Source organism: Antedon mediterranea, chromosome 1 (genome assembly GCF_964355755.1).
Source record: "Antedon mediterranea chromosome 1, ecAntMedi1.1, whole genome shotgun sequence".
NCBI classification, from domain to species: Eukaryota; Metazoa; Echinodermata; class Crinoidea; order Comatulida; family Antedonidae; genus Antedon; species Antedon mediterranea.
This window is the reverse complement of record NC_092670.1, coordinates 21109538-21123786: the sequence shown is the minus strand read 5'-3', so window position 1 is coordinate 21123786 and position 14249 is coordinate 21109538. Positions and strand designations below refer to the sequence as shown.

General features: G+C 33.2%; 2 protein-coding genes across 2 annotated transcripts; one reads left to right on the top strand and one right to left on the bottom strand.

The window, feature by feature from the left end:
- Positions 1–3583: 3583 nt before the first annotated feature.
- LOC140062144 (BTB/POZ domain-containing protein KCTD5-like) lies at positions 3584–7008 on the bottom strand. Its single transcript, XM_072108215.1, has 6 exons — positions 6771–7008; positions 5976–6084; positions 5444–5535; positions 4981–5076; positions 4480–4605; positions 3584–4137 (listed from the first exon to the last, which is right to left on the bottom strand). The coding sequence occupies exons 1-6, from the start codon at positions 6999–7001 to the stop codon at positions 4093–4095; spliced, it is 699 nt and encodes a 232-aa protein (XP_071964316.1). The 5' UTR covers positions 7002–7008; the 3' UTR covers positions 3584–4092.
- Positions 7009–7869: 861 nt separating this feature from the next.
- Positions 7870–13900, top strand: LOC140062136 (ADP-ribosylation factor-like protein 6-interacting protein 1). Its single transcript, XM_072108204.1, has 6 exons — positions 7870–7987; positions 10165–10298; positions 10754–10873; positions 11455–11572; positions 11818–11902; positions 12044–13900. The coding sequence occupies exons 1-6, from the start codon at positions 7949–7951 to the stop codon at positions 12157–12159; spliced, it is 612 nt and encodes a 203-aa protein (XP_071964305.1). The 5' UTR covers positions 7870–7948; the 3' UTR covers positions 12160–13900.
- Positions 13901–14249: the final 349 nt, after the last annotated feature.

Below are 14249 nucleotides of genomic sequence, written 5' to 3'. Positions count from 1 at the left end.
TAGACATAACTGGTTGTGCCCCTTCTATAGACATACCACTTTGGTTGTGCCCCTTTTATAAACATACCACCACTGCGGTTGTGCCTCTTTTATAGATATACCATTGCGGTTGTGCCCCTTCTATAGACATACCTCTGGTTGTGCATTCTGCAGACACCACTGTGGTTGTGCCTCTTCTATAGACATACCACAGTAGTTGTGCCCCTTCTATAGACATACCACAGTAGTTGTGCCCCTTCTATAGATATACCACAGTAGTTGTGCCCCTTCTATAGACATACCACAGTAGTTGTGCCTCTTCTATAGACATACCACAGTAGTTGTGCCTCTTCTATAGATATACCACAGTAGTTGTGCCCCTTCTATAGACATACCACAGTAGTTGTGCCCCTTCTATAGATATACCACAGTAGTTGTGCCCCTTCTATAGACATACCACAGTAGTTGTGCCCCTTCTATAGACATACCACAGTAGTTGTGCCCCTTCTATAGACATACCACAGTAGTTGTGCCCCTTCTATAGATATACCACAGTAGTTGTGCCCCTTCTATAGATATACCACAGTAGTTGTGCCCCTTCTATAGACATACCACAGTAGTTGTGCCCCTTCTATAGATATACCACAGTAGTTGTGCCCCTTCTATAGACATACCACAGTAGTTGTGCCCCTTCTATAGACATACCACAGTAGTTGTGCCCCTTCTATAGACATACCACAGTAGTTGTGCCCCTTCTATAGATATACCACAGTAGTTGTGCCCCTTCTATAGACATACCACAGTAGTTGTGCCCCTTCTATAGATATACCACAGTAGTTGTGCCCCTTCTATAGACATACCACAGTAGTTGTGCCCCTTCTATAGACATACCACAGTAGTTGTGCCCCTTCTATAGACATACCACAGTAGTTGTGCCCCTTCTATAGACATACCACAGTAGTTGTGCCCCTTCTATAGACATACCACAGTAGTTGTGCCTCTTCTATAGATATACCACAGTAGTTGTGCCCCTTCTATAGATATACCACAGTAGTTGTGCCCCTTCTATAGACATACCACAGTAGTTGTGCCCCTTCTATAGACATACCACAGTAGTTGTGCCCCTTCTATAGACATACCACAGTAGTTGTGCCCCTTCTATAGATATACCACAGTAGTTGTGCCCCTTCTATAGACATACCACAGTAGTTGTGCCCCTTCTATAGACATACCACAGTAGTTGTGCCCCTTCTATAGATATACCACAGTAGTTGTGCCCCTTCTATAGACATACCACAGTAGTTGTGCCCCTTCTATAGACATACCACAGTAGTTGTGCCCCTTCTATAGATATACCACAGTAGTTGTGCCTCTTAGTTGTGCCTCTTTTATAGACATACAACTTCAGTTGTGCCCCTTTTATAGACATACCACTGTGGTTGGGTCTTCTGCAGACATACCACAGTAGTTGTGCCCTTTTATAGACATACCACTGTGGTTGGGTCTTCTGCAGACATACCACAGTAGTTGTGCCCCTTTTATAAACATACCACTGTGGTTGGGTCTTCTGCAGACCTACCACTGCGGTTGTGCTTCTTTTATAGACAACATCCCACTACAGCTGAGAATGACAGTACAGGTTATCTACGCTCAAATTAAAAAGAAAGATTCAAAATGCATGAAATAAAACAAGTATAGACAAATGTTTATTCCTTTTGTACACCGATATAAACACTAACAAAATGTTAAAAATTGCAGATACACAAGTGTGTAATATAAATTACTACCTAGAATTCTAATACAAATGCCTTGTTGCAAGTCCCTCTAAATTACATACTTTAAAAGTTTCAAAGGGGTTTACTACATGAACTGAATTTAAACCATTTATATAGGGAGGGAGTTAGTAATAAACCCATTACTGAATAGGACTAGACTCCCAAACAATTTAAATAATGAGCCACCTTGTTTCTGGTTCTCTTAACACAAATAATTAAAAATATTTTAAATTAAATTTTTAAATTAAATTATTATTAAAAATTAAATTCTTAAACTAAACTAAAGCTAATACTGTCAAAACAAAAGAGCACTCTTAAATCTGAAAAATAAAATATTTAATTAAATGATCTTAAATACAAAATCTGTGGGATGGTGGAAAGCACAAACATTTAAAAATGAACTAGGGCACCTTTTAACCAGTGTTAGGAGTATAATAACCGAATGATTTTGGGCCTCAAATATGACTTTCTGTGATTTATACCACAACATTATGTATTTCTTTCAGTATTTCAGTAGAGGACCCATTAATACCAGTTCTAAAGGATCCCTTAATATCAGTTATTTTTATGAAGAATCTGCACAGGTTATACAAATGGTAAAAATAAAATAAATAGGAGATTCTATCACCCCTTATACAACCTACCAAGGACAATTGGCTTGATAGGATAAGTGTAATTAAAATTTAAGATAACTAACCACCCTTTGGTGAATTTAAACAAGTAAATTACTGTACTTTTAACATAAACTGTAAAACACCCTTTTACCATCTAAATTATGAGAAGTATCTCAAATTAATACAGTATAACCCTTTGCATGGGATATAGGCCTACACCTTTGTGAGTAAGGACTTTGTACATTTGGCTTAGTAACAGACGCTACCACTACACACATTTGTAAGCATGAGGAGTTTGTTACGCTATTGCGTAGTTTTTGGTGTTGCAGCAAAATGCCAACACAACCTATAAAACTAATAATTTAACAGAATCTAGACTATGTTCAGCACTGTGTAAGAATGTTAGACATTTTCTAACACTTAATTATAATTAATACATCCACTGTAAAAATGCATTAGAAAAACTTAAACTCACCAAATTTGTTCATACATGAAGTATTAGAGAAACATATAGTACAGTAACAAATATACATTCATATCAAAACTTGTTATCTAAGTTCGGCTTAACATTCTGAGCTTCGTAGGACTGTGGTAATCCCTCAATTTTAATAACAGGAAAGTTTGATACTGGTGTAATATGTTGGCATCCATTAAAATACATCTGGGTGAAAAGAGAGACATAGCGCCTCTAAGAGCAAACACCTGATCACTACCAGCTGTGACAATAATATTCCTTCTTTCAAAATGAAAAAAGTGTTACTTTATACAACTCTCTTACACAAATCGGCCTAGAACTTAATACAGAACTACCAATTACAATATATTTGTATGTAGAGAACTATCAATCCTTCATTTCTGTTTGTGGTTCAAACAAACCCTCTTTTTTGCTTTTGCTGAAGGAACTCGCATTAGAAGTGATGATATTGATAAGCAGGCCTTACTAGCCTAGCTTATGACTAGGCTACTGTAGCTTATGACAAGCCTAGCTTATGACAAGCCTAGCTTATGACAAGCCTAGCTTATAACAAGCCTATAACTTAGGACGATTTTTGCCCCTTTGTGAAAATGGCACTCCCTGTTCGAAAATAAAAATCCTGGCTATAATTGGCTTGGGTACCACGCAAGTGTTTTGATTCTTCAATACAAAAATCCTAAGCAGGGAATGGGGTAACATAATTATACAAAGGTTGATTTAACAGTCGTTTTCTGTTTATCTTTTATTTTTTTTTTTGCCATATGAAATCGTCTATCTTTTCATTTTTCTACAGTTGTATGTAAGGTATATGTAATCGATTCACAATAGAAATTTGTCAGCCTCAACCTATAAATGTTTGTCACCCTCTACAGCTGTTTGTCAATATTTAATGTCTGTATGGTTCTTGCTCCTATTGATATTCGTCTCCCTTTATAGATATTCACCATTATGCTGTTTGTGTACCTGCATATTATATTTTTACCCAATAAAACAATAATTGTTTGAACACATTCTAACATGGCTGTATGTCGTCAAGTATTACATTTGGCACCGTGTATCTACAGTATGTTTGTCATCCGATATCATCTGTAATCGCGTATTAAAGGTTGTCGTCCTCTATCTACAGTGTGCATAATATCTAACTGTACACTAAGGTGAATTAAAAGAGTAAACCAACATAACACAACTGAGAACCTGAATGCACTTGAATGGTCGTATCACGACCACGTGTACTTGTGTGCGTGTGACACTATGAGCGAATATCTCGCATTCTTGTTGTTCTGTCTTCAAAGCACTAAAAGAAAAGAAAAAAATTACAATGTTGACAATTTTATTAAAAAAGATTGAACAGTCAGTTGTTTTAAGGCCAATTTATACAGACAACAGTAACAGTAAACAGTAAACAGTAAAAGCGGAAAACAAGAATATAGAATCTTCTATGTTACTTCTTATGACCATTTTACACAAACTGTGGAGTGGAAACCAGCTCGGATAGATACATATTCTACAATACAATAGTTTTCAATACACAGTTTTCTGCTTACATTTACCGTGTAAATTGGCCCTTTATGTTTCAATTTGTTGGATAAACATGCCTAAGTGTTAAACAAACACAAAAACAAGCTTAAATGATTACCTTGGTTTTTTCAGGTTGTTGAAATGTGCTATAGCCATTACTGTTACTAATATCCTTGGACACCACACACATAAACTCTGTTTGATCTTCACTTCCATAAATATATTGAGTACCTATATTGACAAGCTGAAATCAAATGTTATTACAGTTAAATATACATAATTTATTTTAGAGGGATGTTCAAGAAACTTTAATCTTTTTCTAACTTGGAAGAGCATGGTGCTGGTTTATCCAGGTAAGCTTGGCACGGAATCACCGTATTGAAACAATGTATACTTATTGCGCAATAAATGAATTTGAAACAATTAACATTCAGTGGTTGTCATTTGCTCCAAATATGGGAAGCCTTGTACCAGAAAGATAACCTAGAATTCTGGAAGGGGGAGTTTTCTAAAACTGCTTTTTAAAAAGGAGGCAAGGAAATAATTACCGGACAAGAAAAGTTTTCAAACAAACACAAATTGTATTTTTACATTGTGTGCATAATCTAAAAAGTTTTACCTGTTCAAACCTCCAACCATCTGACATTGTTGATAACATCTGCGTTAGTTCTTCTTCTTGGCATTGTATCACTCTATAAACATGCTTCCTAGGACCCTAAAACAGCAAAATTATAAAGAATTAACACCGGAACTTCATCATCATTCAGTGATTATTATCACTTTTCTCCTACACCCTTTACCCTTTGACAAAAATGAGTCGTTCCGTATTTGTTTTTTTTTATAGAAAAGATCTTAAAAATGTGGTTCAGTGTGCTTTTTTTCCAAAATAAAAGAAAAAGACTGAAACAGATAAATTATTTTTTTAATAACATTCTCCAAATTTGAAAGTAGACTTTAAACACTATTAATTGCATTATTTAGGGCTTTTTTTTTTACTGTGGCAGCACACTTGGTAGTACTGTAGTATTATATCACTAAAAGAAAGAAACAGAGAAAGAACAACAAATAAAATTAAATCTTACTGTGCTATTCCTTGTTTCTTTATCTAAAATCCTTTGTTTTAATAACTTGATTAAAGAAGTTACACTATAAAATTCTGCTTCTTCTAAAACACCTATAAATAGAATATTAGAACAGCAAAATTTAAAAATAAATAAATTCAAAGTATACATTTTAAATTAAAGATGTCTTGGTTTTCATACAAAAATGAAAAAAAAAAACAATTTCCATCTACTATTTTTTTTTTTAAACCAGAACAACATATGCACTATAAAATTAAAATAATCTTTCTTGTGATATTATATTGTTTGAAGGTTTGCATGGTGAAATCAAATGTTGATATAAGTTTGCGGTACACCACATACAGTATGTTAGATGAGATCGAAACGACGAGAAACTCAAAAGTTCTTTTCAGAAATGACATACATGGTGTACCGCAAACTATATTACAAATCTTGTGATAAAAAATTAATTTGCAAGTAGAATTAGTCTATATCACGTAGGCAGTATATTCAAGTGATTCACGTTACAAAATGACTATTAAATTTTATTTACCCTCATCTGCCAAGTCTTTGTTTATTACCAACTTGCCGTGCCGTAGATAATTCAATATTGGCCCAAAGTATGTGGGATCCCTATCAATTAAATATGCACCCGTTTCGTCCTGAAAACAAAATTTCAATAAGTCTTTACCATGATTATTTTATGCCTTGCATGAAAAATTATAACCGTTTTTTATTTACTCAAAATAAGGGACTACACAATCACAATATGTCTTTGCTATCAAGTCAAATATGGTTGAATATATTTAAATGAAATAATATAATAATATAAATTTATGTTTTGTGAGGTTTTTAAATTTCTGCTCTATCTATGGCCACCAGAATGAAAAGGATTACATTTCAAGAAGGCTTGTTGTTAAATATTTATTTATAGTATATTGTTTGCTCAAGTCTAAAAAAAAGAATACAAATTATATAATAAGTTTACAATAATTTAAGTGTTAACAATTAATCTAGAGATTTTCTGATGATTCGTGAGCAGGGGTACTGTTATAACTTATTTCTAAGCCCTACTACGATGCATGTACTGTGACTGTGTGTGCATAATTAATATTAATAAAAAGAATTATTTATTCATAAATAAAAATATTTAAAAAAAATATTTATTCAAAATACTTTTTACTATTTTATACTACCATATATTAAAGTGGTATCAACGACAAGAAATACAAATATCAACCCCAGTTGGTATTCCCCCGTTTCTAGGCCTCCTACCTATAGACTAGGCTGCCAATCGATCGATCGCACACTCACCCTCCCTGCCTCCTCTCCCTATCAAAATGCCTACCTTATCCGACTTCAAATCTGGATCTTCTTGACACAGTCGGGCCAAGAATGAACGAGGATCTCTACAGAGTGTCGTTCTTGTTGTTAGAAAATAGGTTCCACCTACATTTAACTTTACCCACTTTGATAGTGTGTTTTCAAACCCATTTGTTAGTTCATTCCCTGTACATTCTTGCATTTTAACATCGTTTTGAGTTTCACTTGGCAGATTTATTTCACCATTCGACGCCATCTTTAAAACTGGGAGTGTTTTGAAATCACGCCCTCTATAATTTATGTTCTTTTTATAGCTAAGATCTTTGTTTTATAGCTTGAGAGATCAATTTGATCGATGATTCCCGAGACACGTTTTATTCTACAACTTTGCCAGAAGCGAGTACAATCTGGGTACATTGTTGTGATCAAAAACTACCACCCACAATAAACATACCGCAGCCTTAAAAAAGTAATTTTGTGGTGTGTTTTAAAAAAATATTGAAGATCTTCCACTTCCTCATCCAGTGTGGTATACCAACACAGGAATTTTAAAACGCAAACAACATCCTTTTTTGATTTCAAGGGTAAATACTAAAATAATAAAAAAAAGCATTATCATTATTTATTTACTCCACACAACACATGCACCAAATTGTTTTGATGTGCGGTGGGATACATATACCGTACATTACATATATCTGTACATTATTTCTAAAGAAGAAATTCAATTTAAGATGTGTTGTCCCACAACCTAAAAAATAAAGATTAATAAAATCAGACTTTAAGTAGGTAATTTTGCAGTTTTAATAAAGTTATTCACTTCTGTAAACAAAAATAATTAACTTATAAACAGAGAAAAGAAACGTTACTTTAACCAAAAACCATTGTATGTATTTTTTTGCTTTAATTACATATTTTTTCAGGTAAAAAATATTTTTTAGAAAGCAAATTTGTAAAAAAAATGTTTATGGAGACAATATATCTTTAAAACTGTTATAGAGTATTGATATTCGAATCAATGATGATGATGATAATAGATAATGATGATTGATAGATAAAAGTACCATGTCGCCCTCTTTAGTTTCATTCCTATTTCAAAATTTGTTGACTTTTTTTAGTAATAAAACACAACAATTCGATTTTGTTAACGAAATTTTGATTGATATTGTACAATAATATAAATTTCTACTAACTGAAAATAGCATGGCAACCGAAAGACTGATGGATGGTGAAATAAACAAGGTAAAATCTATGATAAATGTTATTACAATTCAATGCCATAAATGGAATTCAAAACGACAACAACAAGCCAACACATTGTGGCTAGGCCTAACTGTTAGGCCTAGGCGTTAGCCTACCTGCTGGAGGAGGAGATAGGTTGCGCAGAGCTAGTTGGATGGCTGGATGTGAGCTAGGCCTAGTAAGGTCCTGTCACACCAAAATCAGTCCGGGCCAAAATCGGTCCGGCGGACCAGTTTTGGCTGCCAAAATCAGTCCGGGGGACCATTTATGGCTGCCAAAACCTGTCCGGCCGGACCAATTTTGGCCACCAAAACTGGTCCGGCCTGGATAAAATCGGTCCGGGCAGTAGGACTGTTTTTGGCCGCCAAATATGGTCTGGTCTTACAAATATATGGTGCGCAAAATGAGTCATAATGTATATATCATTAAAAAAAAGGCCATGATTAGTCATTATTGAAAACTACGGGGATTTATTTGTTATTTTAATATTATAAATTAAGCCTATTTTTTTTATTATCATTATTAGTAGTAACTCATCAATAATTAATACTATACTAATTGTTAAGCTTTTTGTATACAATATGTATCTCTGCCTGTTTTTAATCCAATTTTTCTTTTTTAACATCTTCGTTTCCCCATGATGTTAAAAACAATTTAATTTATTAATTATTTATGGTTAATCAATCAATATATCAATTCAATACAATTATTATAAAACAATTATCCAATATTGATTAGGCTGAGGAAGGAAAAAGGCCTCAATCATAAATAAAATCTAGCTGGCAATATCAGCGTCTCCCGTTCATGTGAGTGTGTGGCAGGCCGAAATATGAGTGAACACCTAAGTCATGTTTTTAGATAAAATACATTTATTTATAGTATTTATCCGACAAGATAACTTACTAATATATATCATGGGATATTTTTCTAGCCATAAACAACTTAAAACAGCATCATAGGCCTAGTAATTCAATTAAAATCGACAGAAGAAAAGCCCGGACCGATTTTTGCAGTGGCGGACTGCTTTTGGCCACAATTTTAGAGCCAAAACTGGTCCGGCCGGACCGATTTTGGCCCCGGACCATATTTATCGTGACACCCCCATGGCCTATGTAAGAAGGATACATACTGTAGGCCTGCCATTGCAGCAGACCAAAATTAAAGAGGCATAATCAATATTAGAATGAACCAATTTAAAACTGCAAATTTAATAAATGTAAAATTTGTAGTTGTAATTTTTAAGGGAGTTGGTTTTGTTTAATAAAAATATGATTTTTTATGCCTCCATGATTTTCAACATGTTTTGTGGATCTGTAAAGAAGATTTTCTTTCCATTGGTTACAGTAGAAATACACGACACCCAGTTAAACTGGACCCAGTTCAAGAGAGACACAGGGGAATTTATTTAGCATTCATTGTTTTGTCAATGTCACTAACTGTACTGTTAATTTTGCATTAAAATTCTTTATTTGCTTCTGTTTTTATTAAACTGTACTTTTAATAAATTGTACACAATTGTCTCTATTTTAATTCATGAAACTGCTACATGCTAGTGCATTCACATATTGTTTGTAGTCATGTTGTATGATATTCCTCCAAAGCAGGTGCAATGGATCATATGTCAAATAATAATATATGACATACAGCAGATGGTACATGTAATATTCCTGTCTCAACATGACAGTCACATTAATGTATTTTAAAAGCTATATTTTATAAAACAATTTTTTATAAAACAATTATGAATTGTTGTTTTTCACAATCATGAAAGTTTGATATGCAAGGGATTCATGACAGGGTATGACAAAATGTAAGGACTTGATAGGATAAAGAGAGAATACAGTAGTAGAGTTTTCAGGAAAAAGATGTAATAAACCATACACTTTATTCTGTATTATTGCAATTGTACATTACAAGTGTGTGATCTCAATATCAACAATCACCTTAGTACAAAAACTTCTTACTTTCCTTATGTAACTATACAAAGTTATTTTCACTGTATTTGTGTTTTGTCTAATCTAAATCTCTGTCTAAAAAAAATGTGATATGCCCACTACACCATATATAGACATAATGATTTCACATCACTAGTCCATATTTCAGCATATAACTACCATATTTTGGCACATCACACTTTTTATTGTCAAACTAATTTGATAGTGTATACTGAAATATAGGATACAGAAATAACGGCAGTAGAACAGATGCTGCATGATTGGAGATTTATATTGCTACACGTAGACAGATGGATGAAATGGGAAAAGGACTCGTACCCAGCCATCATGACAGGATGCGTCAGTGCACTATTTTTGTAAGTATCTGATCTTCTGTATAATTTGACATTTGTAAACTATATTCCTATATTTAATTGATTGATTTCATGTTTCCTTGCATTCTCACAATTGTGGGTACTGTACATTGCATGTTTTTGTAAACATTTATTCAGTCTTACCATGGAACTCCATGGTCTTACTCTTTTTACTTGGCAACATAGAATTTTTCTAAGTACAGTATAGTACTTGCTTTGTTAGTTTGTTAACACGATAGCGCCTACAATTTTCAAGTTATCATTCTGAATATTTCAGTGTAAATACTTATATATTTTAAGAAAGTCGGTTCATTGATAACTTCACAAATAAAAAAAAAAATCTATACTTTTAACATGACCTTAAATATCAACATGCGCCCTCTGTGGCAACATTTTGCCAAGTACTTCACTCAGTTTCTGAGTGCTTTCATTGTTGTTTGTTGTTTTTTTCTCTGTAGTATAATTTGGTATCTAGAGCCCACAATTCTGACTACTGTATCTTTACTTGGAATGATGATATGTCTCACTGATTATTTCTTGCCAAGAGTTTTCTCGAAGTTTGTTCGCACAGGAGAATGGTAGGTACAAAAACACATTCAAATTTGTATTAGAATTTTTCAGTTATTATTTTTTATGTTGGAAACAATGAGTATTGCTGTTGCTGAATTTTATACAGTATGTGAAGTTGACGCATCTATTGATATTTTGTGTAATTATATGTCCTTGTTATCCTCTTGAGGCCCTGTGGCTTATATGGTTGCAGTTAGATTGCAGCTTCCTCTTTAAATATTATTTTAATATTCAACATGTGTTACTGTTGAATATCAGTTCAATTAATGCATTGTAGGTGTCCTGATTGTCATTGCAATACATTAATGCATTTTGGTAGTAAATCTCCATTCTATAACAAATGTGCAATTTATGCCTAAAGCCAGTGGCATAACGGTTATGAGCCCTCACTGGCAAAATCCAGGGCCCCAGAGCTTAAGTGGCCCCAGAGCATGATTAACCCAATGCAACTACCCACGGTTGGAGCTGAGGGACTAAGTGCTAAACCAGGGGCCTTTACCTCCTGCGTTAAACCACTGCCAAAAGCCGTGTCTCTGAAGTGATTGTGATCATAAATTAATTTTTAATCTTTAGTTTTCTCATTTTTTAGGACGGCTAACAACCAGCAACAGTATCAACAGATTTGCATCAGTATTGTAAATACAAAAAATAAAGCAACACGATTTACAACAGACTTAAAAGATATGAAAACAAAAAAACCTAAACAGGTGAGAGATATAAAACACTGAACAAAGGAACACTGTATCTCATTCTCATAAAATAATCTTAAGAAGCAGCACAAAAATGTTTAGTAATTATTTCCAAAATTTCATGTGATTCAACATAAAATAATTATTGTGCTAAAAATATGTTGGTTATCAGACCTAAATAAACATTTTCCCATGTTTTGTTTTTTTATTTTCATTCTACCCGATCATTTGCTTAAATTCTCTTCTCTCGCTTCTCCTTCTAGTATTTTGTTCTTGTGATGGTTGTTCTTGGTATAATTGCTTTTATTGGCAATGCAGTTCCAAACTTTTTTCTCACATACTTATTTGGTAAGTTATTATTTTTTATTTTGAATATACTGTAATTAGCTATTGTAGTGTTATATCCCCTGTTACATAGGAAAGCATCCCAATGGATAGGTTCTACTGATAGTGAAATCAAATTTACTGATTTGCATATTCTGTTTACAGTATTATTTACGGTGCTATTGCCAGGATTAAGCCACCATGGTATCCTGTATAAATACTACAGCATGGCAGTAAAACAGGTTCTTGATGTTATCAAAAAGAACAAGAAAAAAGACTAAGAAACTAACAGGTTTCAACAACATTTTATTGAAGTGTAATCCAAATAGTTAAGAATATACAGCCATCCCAACTATAGGAACATGAAGACAGAACGATGCCAAACACACAAACATTTTTTTGAAAATAAAGTTTTTTTTAACTCAGAAGCTAATATATTCATAATTGAGGAGAGAAGTACATTTTTACTAAACACGAAAAGGAAATATACAAATCGCAAATCTTTATATGCAGAATTTATTAAATACTAATTAATGTAATAAGGAATGCTGGGAAAAATATATTTTTAATGTATTTAAATTATTTATTATGTAAGCAAGAATATCCATTTCTTTCATAACTCTGTTTAAGTTACTTGCTTCACCAACATCTATTGAATTTAAGATTATTTATTAAATTATTTAATTTTTTTTGGCAAAACCTCTTTTAAAGGTAATTAAGGCTTTAATTAATTATAAACATCTGCAATACTCAAATACAGTACATCTCTTTTGGTTGTTTTCTATTACTAATATAGAAAATGTTTTTAAGCTTTTAATTGTGACTGATTCTTTTATCTTTGATGTGGTTGATTTGAAGATTGTGAATGTGTATAGTTACAACTCACTTGCCGATTTGTAAATGAGTGGATAGACTGAAATATTGTAGATTCCTAATGAACCTAAACTTGTAGGCTCTACTGCACTACTTTCGAACCTGTAACCATCTTTGGTGTTAGGTTCAGGTCATGGCAACGCTAATCTGTGGCTAAACCTCAAACTAATCTAATCTAGTGCAGTAATGCCAAATTGCAATCACCTATGTTTGTTTTTCTGGTTGTCTAATCAATTGATATTTAATTTTTAGCATCAGTTACTTAATTTACCTCAAATTACTAAACTTTTATTTGTTGTGCAGTGTTTGATTGGTGTAATAATTGTGAGGTAATATTAGATGATTTATCAGGATATTTGAGGGTTAATGTAAGAAGGACTAAATGAGCCTGTTTAGACTTAGTTAACTGGGTAAAGTTTCTTTCACACCTGCTCCGGCATGGTTACTGTCCGGTGCTGGCATATCAAATCGAACGTCATTTCGTTTTGTGCTTTGCCATGTGTAGCGTCGTAAAAACAAAACGCCGCTGTTCGCTTTTGTCGGTGCTGGACCTGAACAGGTGTGAAAGACCCTTTAGTTGACTGTATGAGCCTGTTATAATCACTAACTTATTGATGGGTAGGTCACCAACTTTACTGGCTCAATGAGAGGTGATGTGAAATATTCCTCCTCTGTATATTGTTACCCTTGTGCAGTTTTATGATGAAAATTAATATTTATAATGAGAAGGAAAGTTTAAAACCGGAAAGTTTTTTTGTTTACTTAAGTTTTAATGTGATTTTTGAACACATGATGATCACTGTATAAAATGTAGATTAATTATATTGAATACTCAATACTTTTTGTGTACCATTTACACTAATTCTATACATGTGTACTGTGTACAGCCCTTTATATGGAAGTGAGCAATGGTGCTTTTAATTAAACTAATGTTTTAAAATGAAATACAGTAGTCTGTGAGTAAAAATGACACCAAGATAATCTACACAATTTAATTGAGTAGTTTTTTCTAGATTTAAAAAAAACATCTGTAGTGTGATTAGATTTAAATTTTGTATTTATTGTATATTTGTACAAATAATATTTGTTGTGAATAATTTTCCAAATAATCTAGCATACCCAGATATTAGTAATAAACAAGTACTCTGATTATACGTATGTAGTCTGATGTTTCTATATTTTTTAATATAAAGGCTATGTTTTACAAATTGTAAAGGTGAAAGGTCATCACAAGATGGGTGGCAACTTATCAACCAACCAACCAACCAACAGCTCTCTACACTATCAAACTAGTTTGACAAAAAAAAGTGTGATGTGCCCAAATAAGTGATATGACATCACCGTGTCCATATATGGACATATCACAAATTATGTTGTCACATAAAATGTAATAGTGTGAACAGAGCTTAAGATTATTTGTTCGCAATAGGACAAAGCAAGTTTGTCAAAGACAATGGCATCACTGTCAACAACGGTGGTGTCTAGCTGGGACAAACCT

Coding starts and splice junctions, on each gene's coding strand:
- LOC140062144 (XM_072108215.1), bottom strand. CDS start 7,001: ATGGCGTCGAATGGTGAAATAAATCTGCCAAGTGAAACTCAAAACGAT. Junction 5,536..5,975: donor CAAAGACTTGGCAGATGAGG/GTAAATAAAATT, acceptor TTCTATTTATAG/GTGTTTTAGAAGAAGCAGAA. Junction 5,077..5,443: donor AAGAAACAAGGAATAGCACA/GTAAGATTTAAT, acceptor TTGCTGTTTTAG/GGTCCTAGGAAGCATGTTTA.
- LOC140062136 (XM_072108204.1), top strand. CDS start 7,949: ATGGCAACCGAAAGACTGATGGATGGTGAAATAAACAAG. Junction 10,299..10,753: donor TGCGTCAGTGCACTATTTTT/GTAAGTATCTGA, acceptor TTTTCTCTGTAG/TATAATTTGGTATCTAGAGC. Junction 11,573..11,817: donor AAACAAAAAAACCTAAACAG/GTGAGAGATATA, acceptor TTCTCCTTCTAG/TATTTTGTTCTTGTGATGGT.